At 34.6% G+C, this 12,075-nt stretch overlaps 1 protein-coding gene across 1 annotated transcript; it reads left to right on the top strand.

Annotated features, from left to right (window-relative positions):
- The first annotated feature begins 9,035 nt into the window (after positions 1-9,035).
- Positions 9,036-11,546, top strand: LOC125654608 (metalloproteinase inhibitor 3-like). Its single transcript, XM_048884599.2, has 5 exons — positions 9,036-9,153; positions 9,439-9,533; positions 9,710-9,812; positions 10,317-10,441; positions 11,077-11,546. Exons 1-5 carry the CDS (start codon positions 9,036-9,038, stop codon positions 11,443-11,445), a joined length of 810 nt encoding a protein of 269 aa, XP_048740556.2. The 3' UTR covers positions 11,446-11,546.
- Positions 11,547-12,075: the final 529 nt, after the last annotated feature.

Consider the following 12,075-nt stretch of genomic DNA (forward strand, 5'->3'; position numbering starts at 1 on the left):
TATTCATCTTTTTGTGTTTATTTCACTTTAGTTTGTACAGTGGACGATGATAATATGGAATATTGGAACTATGTGATTTTGGAATTCTTCAGAAAAAGAAGTTGCAAAAATTATGCGTCCCTTGGGCACCTCTTGTATGATGCGGGTGTGACCGCTCAACAGGGGATGCTTACTCCTCCTAGGCACCTGATCCCACCTCTGGTGTGTCCAGGGGTCCGTGTTTGCCCAACTATATATTTTGTATTGCTTGTAGGAGTTATGAGATTGATCACTTTTCGTTATCTTCACCTTGCATGATACAGTCGGCTCAGCTCTGATTCAAAATTTTCTTCCTAATTTGAATATTATTTTTAAGAATGACACAAGGGAATACCCTGGTACTAAAGACATGAGTTATTAAATTACATTTCTGATGTTTGGTAGTGGAGTCAAAACAAAACAGCAAAATATGAATAATAATTTAGAGTACCGTCCATTTTTACTACCGTATCGGTGTATGTTTACTAAGCAAGATTTTCTCGAATCATTATAACAACCGACCACTATCAAATGATATATGTATAGAAATAGTATAGAAATAATCACAATTTATGCATCGATCTCAAGGCATATACATGTACCTCTTCCAACACTCTTGATCCCCCTCCCGGCCTAGTTTTATTTTGGCACGTACCATCGGGTTCTTATCACATACAAAGTTTGGTATTTTTACATGCAAAGAACAATTCATGAACTGACCACTATTTACATTGGCGGTGAATAGTAGTGTAAATGCCAGGTTGAATCGATGAATTGAACAAATACATCCTCCTGCTTCCTTTTTGACGATTTTGGGGTTTGAGCAGAACTGCTTTTCTTGCTACCTAAGAATTTTTATACAATTTAAAGACAACCGTTTTTTTGTTTGCTCCCCACTCCTTAACTTTGAAAAACGATGTTTTATATCCTGTCTGAACTCACTATATCTAATAGTCATGTATACTTGTTCAATTAGAAAAGATGATCTCGTTGAGCATACTAAATATAAAAACTCGATGGCATCGGGAATGAAATAATTCCGATATTCCACATTGATGCTTATTATGTATAAACTTATTCCATAGAGTTATACTTTATTTTAAAATGTTTATAATGAAGTAAACTTATTGGATATATCATTCATTGACTATGAAAATAACTAGATTTCAAAAACTAACTCTCATATTTGATTCCTCAATCCTTTGCCGAATCTATGGATATAGGGTAAACGTAGCAGGTCACGCGTTTAATGTTTGAGAAATTTAACACACAAAGTCTACATCAGAATTTTTTTATGTTTCTGTACACTTCACCTGATGACCGATGGAATATTCTCAAATATTTATCATCAAACAGTACTTTATCTGAAAGATGAAGATAATGAACAGTGATCAATCCCATAAATCCCTTAAACAATACATGTTAGATAATTGGGCAAACACGCCAGATTGGGATCAGGTGTTTAGGAGGAGTAAGAATCCCCTGTCGACCGGTCACACCCACCGTGATCCCTCGATCTTGATCAGGTAAACGGAGTTTATCCGTAGTCAAAATCAGTGTGTCAAGAACGGTTTAACAATCGGTATGAAACACGGACAGACAGCATTTGACTCAATGATAGGTTGTATTGGAAAATTACATCGTTGCACTGTTGAGAAAAATTAGTATTTTTATAAATGGTGAGCATTTAAATAGATTCAGTGAATTCCATATGTCACATGTCAGTAGTAATAAAATACTTCAAAAAATTACAAAATGTGATTAATTATTTGCTGTGCTAAGCATGTATACGCAATCAGAAAATTTACGAACTTTCATAGTAACTTATCCACAGGTTTCATGTTAACGTTATACCAGAGTAAACAAGAACAATTAATGCACTGCAATGCACTCGTTTCTGATAACCATCATAACATATGGAGTATTTGATAGTCTTTTTGTGCAGCATTGACTACCACAATGCATACCTCTATTTCATCGGCTGTTACCAACACAAATTTCTCTATATACTAATACTTTTCAAAATGATATCATATAAATCCATGTTCAGTACAGATATTAGTATATGCAAGGTGAAGATAACGAACAGTGATCAATCTCATAACTCGTACAAGCAATACAAAACATATAGTTGGGCAAACACGGACCCCTGGACACATCAGAGATGGAATCAGGTGCCTAGGAGGAGTAAGCATCTCTATTTATCTAATTCACGTAGAACTATGTACGTTTTGTTTTTCGTACATATACATAGGATATATAATTTCACGTTTCAGAATTTGTGTTCCCCAAACGCTGAATGTATTATTAACACACCCATGCTTCGGCATTTGAAAATAGAATATATGTACACACACACACACACACACACATATATATATATATATATATATATATATATATATATATATATATATATATATATATATTATAGTTTAGACTTGCCTAGATGGTCGAGCTGTCTAGCGTGCTGGTTACATGCTGCTAGGAGAATTGGTTCCGCAGATCGTGAGTTCAACCCCAGGTAGGGGCGGAAGTGGATATCCAAATAAAGTGCTTTATTTATATATATATATATATATATATATATATATATATATATATATATATAAGTGAATTTTGTTGCGCTTTGTATTAAATATTTCTTCACTTATGGCAGTTATGTTCATTTAAGAGTTCATTGACATTTCTGTGCTTTATATATATATATATATATATATATATATATATATATATATAGTGGGATAAATCTCCGATATAATCTTCTAGAGTGCTCGACGTGGCCTCACGGAGCTACATAAATTGACGATCAGATGGAGTTCAATCACATAACATTTATTTCTCTACAGGCTGTTTCGTAAGGGGATGGTTTCCCCTCACTCGTCGGGAGAAAAATGACATCTAACGAAAAACATCCGCGTGGCTGAGAATATGTTACACAGAAACATACTGAATAGTTGCTAAGCATGATTACACACAGGATTGAGTAAATAGAAATTTATGGGAATGACGGCAAGTGCTGACAAGTTCTGAACGCTTATTCAATGAAGATTTTTCGGGATGACATATTATAAAGAATTTCTCTAGAATACAAAGGTTGCACTTTTTTGAAATATATATATATATATATATATATATATATATATATATAGTCAAAAAATAATCCAATACTTAAACTTTTATCTATAGCGCTTTCGCCCTACGGGCTCGTCATTATATTTTTAAACAATGTAAACAAGTTCCATGACTCAAACAAGAAAGAATTTATTTATATTAAATTTATATATATATATATATATATATATATATATATATATATATATATATATATATATATATCCAGGATTTCCAGGATTTGATAAAAGGGTCCAAGTAGGCTGATAGTCTAGGGATTCCAGTGTTGATGCTACATTTTGGATTATTCTTTATACATAATTAAATCAATAAATAACACAGTGTGGTTCTAGATCTGCAACTGGCCGTCTGGTGACGATGCGGTTGAGTAAAGAGTTTCCTCATAAATACCAGTGCTGTAAATAATGTACTTTACCACACTGGCACATAACATCACGTCACAATAAAAAATACGTCATGATGAAGACCATGACGTACATATCTACATTCCTTTTGCGGTTGCAAATGTTAAAATATTTTTTCGTTATTTACCACCGCTGTCAAACAATAAACCGCAATCGTGTAAAAGTTTCTGTCAAATGGGTTATATTAATTCTCTTTATATAACATACATGCTAAAGTAATATCCATATTATATTGTGATCTTGATATCGCCCCTAATCTGCACGTAAATAGTGACTTTCACAATGAACTCATTTGCATAAACAGGGTTTCCGTACATACAAATTTCATCATTGGAACGACACCCCGAGGTGTTTGAGTGAAAGATGTTTGATTTATGTGACGTGAACTTCAGTGCAAAAGGAAAGTTAGGAGAGCAAGTTGTATCTTCAACAGATCACATGTTTTTCAAGCTAGATTCAACTTCGTATATGCAAAAATCGCCGCATCTTGCATTTTCAATGCAAAAAATTCGACATGTTACAAGTCACGATAAACTTCCTCTCATCACTTTTCAAATTAAGAAATTAATATGTTTTGAAGTTATATTAACTTCAACTTGCATTGATATCTGGATATCGTACCAATGGAACGATTTATACATACACGGTACGATTTTATCTTGATATTTAATCACGTGATATACAGCTTATGTAGAGGCTATCGGTCTGGTTTATGGGAGGTGAATATGCACTTAATCATATATACATATTTTTTTGTATATAAGGGTTGTGTTTACAGAATTTGTCAAAAAATGATCTGTTTATAATGCTTTTTTCCTTTGACATATTTCTATGACACTACTTAACACAACTACGGAACTCCTTCATTTGGTATTTTAATACAGCACCCATTTCTGTTATAGGTCTGAAATATCTTGAAATTCAATTTTCATTCACAACTGAATTGAGAGATATTGTTCTGGAATGTCTGTTATCTGTTGGTGGTTTAGAATAATTCGCCAAATTCATGTTAGAAGTTGGATGTGTTGATATATGCGCTATGGTGTTTTCCCTACATCTAGACTGAGTGAAGTTACATGTAAGCATAATATTAAGTTCAATTAAGGCTTATAATGGTCTTATGAATTTACAGTTCAACAAACATCTTCCTTTGTCGGATATTAAAGATAAATGTTAACTAACAAGCATTTTGGACACCAATAAGTGAATTTCATTGATGACATCAACCACTTGATTTTATATAAATTTAAGCAAGCATATTACAGCATCATGTAAAATGAAAATGGCATTTGTTTACCAAATGACGATATGATATTCATACTAGCGTACAAAACTGTAAAGCATGGATATATTGGCATTATTTCATATAACATCTATAAGATTGACCACTGTTTGTTATCTTCACGTGTTCCTCATAGATAGCCTGGTCCTTCTTCCTTTAGACATGCTCTGTGGTAGAACGTTTAATCGCTTCTTAACTGGGTGGCTGTGAGTGTTAATCCGTGTCACGGCCGTTTCAAACTTAAGATGTTAACATACGTAGTGAGTACTCCTTCGCCAAACGCTCGGAATTTAAAAATGAGTATCACAGTTCTTTCAGATGCAAGGTGAAGATAACGAACAGTGATCAATCTCATAACTCCTACAAACAATACAAAATAGATAGTTGGGCAAACACGGACCCCTGGACACACCAGAGGTGGGATCAGGTGCCTAGGAGGAGTAAGCATCCCCTGTTGACCGGTCACACCCGCCGTGAGTCCCAGATATGATTTTAAAAACGAAAGTCTCGTGTCGCATTAGGCGTTGGCATTTAAAGAACCATCAATGCTACGACGATGAGCACTATACATAGGTCTAAATTTGCTGTACTCCACCTACATCTGGTGACGTTTCAATATGAGTGAAAAATTATCTACTGGACGTAAAGCAATCAATCAATCAAACGATCCTTCAAACCTTTAAATACTTGTTTGTCTAAATGCCTGTGGCAACCAAGAACAAATGATCTACCTACCCCTTATTGATGCTAAGATTCAACCGACAACAATCCTGTTTGATTTCTTTGATTTTAAATAGCATTCTCTAAACCCAGTACAACATATCCGTATCTCATGACGCGAAATGTTTGAAAATGTGTAACTCTCTATAATGTTGTGACCGTAAAATACAAAAATACATCTGTTATATATAGTTTGTATTTGAATTCCAAAGTGAAATTGTAGTAAAATGCTATTCACATCATGTCATGGCTGCGTATATGACGTCATAATATTATATCGTCATATTATAGCACATGATACATACAAACTTCCGCCAGAGTTCGTTTGGTCACAAACCAAACTCTTCCAGTTAGGCATAATGGGATAACGATTTTTTTAGGCCACGTATACTGTGTGACGTCACTGTAGAATGACAAAACAAAAACATAGCGTCAAACGTAAATAATTCAAAACAAGAACGCAAGCATCAAGTTCATTACTTTACACTAATATATATACGGTGTGACCGTTGGACCGAGCGAAGCATGTAATGGTCATTGGAGTGTCCCAAGTGGTAATCATAATTCCGTTAAGTACGATAGATTATGGTTCATTTAAAAATATATATTTTTAATGAAATTTTCCTTGCGTTGATAACCCAGTAAGATCTCAATATCAAAGGGGTTTATATGGGGAGAACAGTTTTACAGGATCCGCCTATCCATTGAGCGCGGGAAATAAAACGCAAGGCGACGTAAACTGTGCATTGTGACGTCACATTTAGCCTCGACTTTTTTCTCTTTTTCAAAGCAAACAATTATTTTTACAACAATAATACATTCCGTATGCAATGACAAAGGCCGTTATAAAACTAAACAAAATTAACCAATGAATTCAAAATGGTAAAAAAGTAACCGTAATTTTATCATATATTCATTCTTATTCAAAGAAACTCATGAACCCGTTCATCTATTTAGTCGTATTACGGTTTTATATGTAATTATTTGCTAAAACCTGTTATAATGATAATTATACTATTTACTTTGAGCAAACTGAGTGTTTAAATTACGAATTGCACGTCAGAGTCTTCTATTATTGGCATTCAAAATAAATTACGAATAGCTGTTGAAGCAGGTAATGAAAAAATAAATGGCGGCGCCCATATGGATCACGAAAATTTCAGTGAACGTATATAGAGATTATCTCTTTTTCTTTGGCTGAATTTGACTTTTTTCTTTTACATACGTGTTACCTTTAGAGCCTTGCTTCGCGGACGGGCCTTCGGCCCGTCCGAGCTTCGCTCGGTATAATTTGAACAGAGTACCCCTACTTTTTAATGATCCTTTGATCATTTCATGTTTAAAATATATACTTCAATATTATGGCAATGAATGTTGATATTTTCAAGCTTTAACTACGAACTACTTCTTTAGTGTTATCTGCCCGCGTGATAATCACGGACTCACAATATACAAATCTGTATATTGGATTGCGTCACATATGATAGGTATATACGTTGGTGACGTAATGAGTCCTCGACGGGGAGTTTGATGATTCATAATGCAATATTTGCCTTACGCAGGGTTTCCAGCATTTTCCCCGAAGGGTTCGGGGGAAATGCTACACTTTTAAAATGAACAAGATGTTAAATGATTACAGAAATATGACGTCTTTCTGTACGTAGAAGATAATGGCGGGCAATGCATTCACAAGATATCCGATCAAATAGCATATAAATTACATTTCTTGGACACATCAAGAGAACGTTTCAGTATTGGCTAATTCCTGTATTTGACAATTTGTGGGTATAATGTGCCACAAATAATTGATTCATGACATGTAGAGTAAATGTAAAATTAATGAACTAGATTAATCAGTTTAACAAACAGACATGAATGTTACAATCTTTGTCAATATTCCATGCTTATATTTTCCTCATGAGTTCTGCAATGAATGTCAAATATCGGACTGGAATGTTTTTCTTCATAAATAAGTTGGTTTTTTTTCGATCGACATATAGAACTAAATTCCAGTCTGTCACCACCGGTAATTTTCTGATTCATAAACAAATATCTCTCCATAACATATATTTCAATATCATTCGCAATTTTCTTTAATTGCGACACACACACATAAAATAAAAAATAAAGTAGAACAAAGTCAAGCCTCATCTACGACAAATCTTCCTTGCCACATTGGTCCTTACAGAGATGTCATGTACTTATGCTAATGTGTATTTTTGCTAGAGACATTTGATTCATAACAAGAATGAATTATATTTCATGTCCTCGAGACGAATATACAAGACGATGCGTATTTGAATCGTTCCTCCAACTACAGGTGAGAGCACTTCTATCAGACGGAAAACATTCCAAGGTCAACAAAAATGAATATGCAAATTGACCAACTTTCAATTTACCGCTAAAACATCAATCGGTGCTATGAGTTGTTTTTATTGGACATATGACCAGTATGTGTACCTTGTGGATTACATTATGTTAAGTGTACACAGATGATTAAAATACAACTAGTAAACATTGATATGAAGTATGATTTCAGTGTGTTAACCGTGCACTATTACATAGGGCAGAATGTGCTTTAAGCAATGTCACCGCCATTTAGTAACACTAGAAATGTCTGTGATGATTTCCATGCAAACTCTGAGATAATATAAATCTGTACATCATGATTTGCGGGTGTATACATGTATTACTAACTATCTAATTATCCACCTTTAATTTAATAATTTCTCCCGTCAGCAGTGATCGATCTAGACAAGAGTCTCATCCGGAATTTAGGTAACAAAGGATCACTGCAAATTATCCCCACATTATTTTAGAACATTATATTCCCACCTCTGCATTGTATACGATAGTTTGCTTTTTCTTTTATTTCATATCTGAGCATCCATCAACACACCAATAATTTGTTTTCTTCGAAAGTATCTTAGACATCACTATTCACAATGTAACATGGGACATGAGTTCTAGACAGTATCTTAGACATCATTATTCATAATGTAACATGGGACATGATTTCAAGATATTATCTCCAACCCTGTCCTCTCCGGTCTCTGCATCAGCATGACTACATGTAAATAAATATTTTTTTACTGTACTTTTTGTGACTTTTTCCTCAAAATACCGCCAAAAAATTGGACAACCACAGAAAAAATCAGTCATAAGCTACATGTGTGTTCATGCTGCCCTATCCTCCAACGCATTTTTTTTATATTGCAATGTACTTTACCAAGGAGGTATATATTAAACAATACAGACCCTTATTCTTGTGGTAGACCTTAAATCTGAACACCATGATGTGTTTTCTTATGACAGTTTTTGTTTACAGATCACATGAGAAACTAATTAAAAATCAATTAAATTTCTTAAAACAAATACCAACTCAGTTTGAAATCATATAAAAGAAAGGAAATTAGTAAGCCCTACAACACAGAATTTTCCTGATGCACAGAAGATACGTCTAATTCTACAGTAGAATGAAGTTGCTCGCTGGTTGTTGCTTGCTCGCCATTGCATTGTTTCATTATTCAGATGCCGGTTGTTCTTGTCCACTGCAACATCCTCAGCAAGCGCTCTGTGATGACAACGCCTTTGGTAAGTCCATGATAAGGAATTAATTTCGACTTAATACAATTATCCCTTTCGTTCAATAGACAAACCAGCACTTTGTATCATCTTAGATATGTATGGAAATTGGCATCTCCTTTTATCAAACTCTTCGAACTAAAAGCAGATTTAGAAGTTTTAAGAAATGAAATCCAAGTTTTCAATTATTCAGTCACAAAATTATATCGTATATCATGTCATCTACGTCTTTAGTTGAAATTACATATCCGTTGATAGATATTAAGTAACTGATGTAATGAATTATTTTTACAGTACTGAAGGTCAAAATACTAAACAGAAAGACGTTGTCAGGTGGACCAAGATCAGAACGCCGCGTTTATAAAGTTAAAGTCTTAAGGGATTACAAGGTATCGCAATTTTAAACACCAAAATATCAATGATTTACTGTATGCAAGGTGAAGATAACGAACAGTGATCAATCTCATAACTCCTACAAGCAATACAAAATAGATAGTTGGGCAAACACGGACCCCTGATTAGATTTCATTGTGTTTCATATATTCATAATGTTGTTATTTTGCAGAACACATTTGACCCTATTCACGGAAATGAAAAGATCTACACGAGTAGTTCAAAGGAACCCTGTGGAGTATATTTCAGTAGGAAAGTAACATACATCATAAGTGGTAAGGTTTACCTCACAATTCTGGTCATCAAAACAAGTAACAAAAATAATAAAACTTTTAAAGAGGAACGTCACTGTGTTAATACCATACTGATAGTATCGTGTCTCCTTTTACTGTTTTCATTTATTTATTCGCTTTTTATGGTGGTTGCGTTATCTGGGTGATTTATTTCTTTGAGGTTGTTACACTTTTCATGGATTTTCATATCGCCTTCAATGTGTGATATAAAGGGCCTCCGTGGTCGAGTGGTTAGAGCATTGTACTCAAAATCACACGGCCCCTCACCGCTGGTTGGTGTGAGTTTCAATCCCGCTCGCGCCGGTAAGTGAGAAAGTTTCCCTGTTCACTTTCGGAAGGTCGGTGATCTCTTCACTGGTACATTGTATCAGAGTTTTCTCTTCCACCAATAAAAACTAGGGCCACCAGATAACTTAAACTTTGTTGAGTGTGACGAAAAACAGCTACACTATCAATCAATCAATGTGTGATAAATTCTAATTGCAGGATATAAATCTGGCGGGAGGTTTGTGACAAGTTCCTGTTTCTGGAACCAGAAGATCTGCACCGTCACGCGCTTCCAGAAATTCGCTCTCAAGACTGGTCTATACAAATCCAACTGTCAGTGCAAGGTAATTTGTTGTTACCTTATTATTTTCTTAATACCCTAACTGTCAGTGCGAGCTAAATTGTTTTTACCTTATTATTTTCTTAATGCTAAAGAATACCCATTCATCCATTTTTTTTTAGAATTTGTAATCTGCGATTAAAGTACTATTGACTGTCATTTTGATGTCGAACATTTTTGTTGTGATATGAAAGTCTTGTTATTGGTATTTGTGTTAAAACGAAAATCTATTCAGGGGCTCTACATAAAGAAAAGTTACATTATCGTCTTCCCGCACAGATGTTTATTTTTAATGTATATGATGCTAACTTAGTTTTAATTTCATCAATGGTTATGATTAGAGTTATATACAATACTGCCATAATATGACATTTTTATTACAAAAGAAAATTTGCAGATTTAGAGCTAATGATGCTTTGGGTAAGATTTATTGTATGGTAAGAACTCTAGAGGATGTGATAATAGTACCATTTTTTTAATCGAGTCCTCACTACCATCGTGTTCGAGATTGTGCGGTTTGACTATATCTGTATTGTACAGTGTACCATTACAAGGGGGTAACTACTAGTATAATTACAAGTACCATCTTAATTCAAATCAAATGTGATGTGCTACTTTGTTAAAATTATTTTGTTCTAGATCAAAGACTGTACAGACGGATTCTGCAATCCCCCAACGAGAGAAGACTGTGTCATCAAATCAAACAGAGGCTGCTTCCTAGAAAAGAACGCATGCGTCCAGAAATCAAACTATGGCTCCCTGCATTGTGGCTGGAAATCAAATACTTGTGACTCGGATTCCACCTTTAAAGTCAACAAGCAGGTTGTTTATGAACCCACGGAAACCGAGGTTCTAAATCATAAGACCTTCGAACAGACTGTACACAGATTGTTTGATCCACCTGCGAAACCAGACCATGGGCCAGAGTACAACCACGCAGCACCAGGGCCGTACACAACACACGTCCAAAAAATCGTCGATCATGTCGGGGGAAATGTTGGCCACTAAATTCATTTTACCAACATTTTTGAAATATATTTATGTAACAGATTTTTTTAATGTTGATATTTAAGTTATGCATTTGTTTTGAATTTGAAAATAATCTTTTAGGCCTGTGGATCATGTAACGACATTACGTTTTAATCATTTAATTTGAACTGTAGATTGTTAATAAAATGACAATTTCAATTAATCTATGAATCGAGTATATCTCTGATGCAAACAAGAGTTTGATCAGGTGAAGAGGATTGACTTGTTAGATATATGTATCTAAGACATAATATATTTAACAAAAGATATTAGAACCAAATATTTTCTGAAGGACATATATGGATTGTCATGTCTTGTATGCACCCAGTGGCGGATTTAGAGGGTGCGCAGTCGCCCCCCCCCCCCTAAAATTTAATGTACTAACAATAAAAGAAGCAATAATTTCTTCCACTCCTGGAGAAATAAATGACCAAATGGCAAAATGAAGGCAATGACCACAGATCAATCTCATAATGCCTAACAAAAGGTTTAAGATTAAGAGGAGGGCAAACACGGGAACCTGGACACACTAGAGATGGGATTAAGTGTATTGGCAGAGTAGGCATCCCCTGTTAATCGGTCAAAGCCATTTTATTTCCTTCCTCACTA

The sequence above is a fragment of the Ostrea edulis genome, chromosome 7 (genome assembly GCF_947568905.1).
Source record: "Ostrea edulis chromosome 7, xbOstEdul1.1, whole genome shotgun sequence".
NCBI classification, from domain to species: domain Eukaryota; kingdom Metazoa; phylum Mollusca; class Bivalvia; order Ostreida; family Ostreidae; genus Ostrea; species Ostrea edulis.

What these genes read in the sequence shown, in the direction of transcription:
- LOC125654608 (XM_048884599.2), top strand. Translation starts at nt 9,036, where the DNA reads ATGAAGTTGCTCGCTGGTTGTTGCTTGCTCGCCATTGCATTGTTTCAT. An exon ending in CTGTGATGACAACGCCTTTG is followed by an intron (nt 9,154 to 9,438) that starts GTAAGTCCATGA and finishes TTATTTTTACAG; the next exon opens with TACTGAAGGTCAAAATACTA. An exon ending in AGTAACATACATCATAAGTG is followed by an intron (nt 9,813 to 10,316) that starts GTAAGGTTTACC and finishes TTCTAATTGCAG; the next exon opens with GATATAAATCTGGCGGGAGG.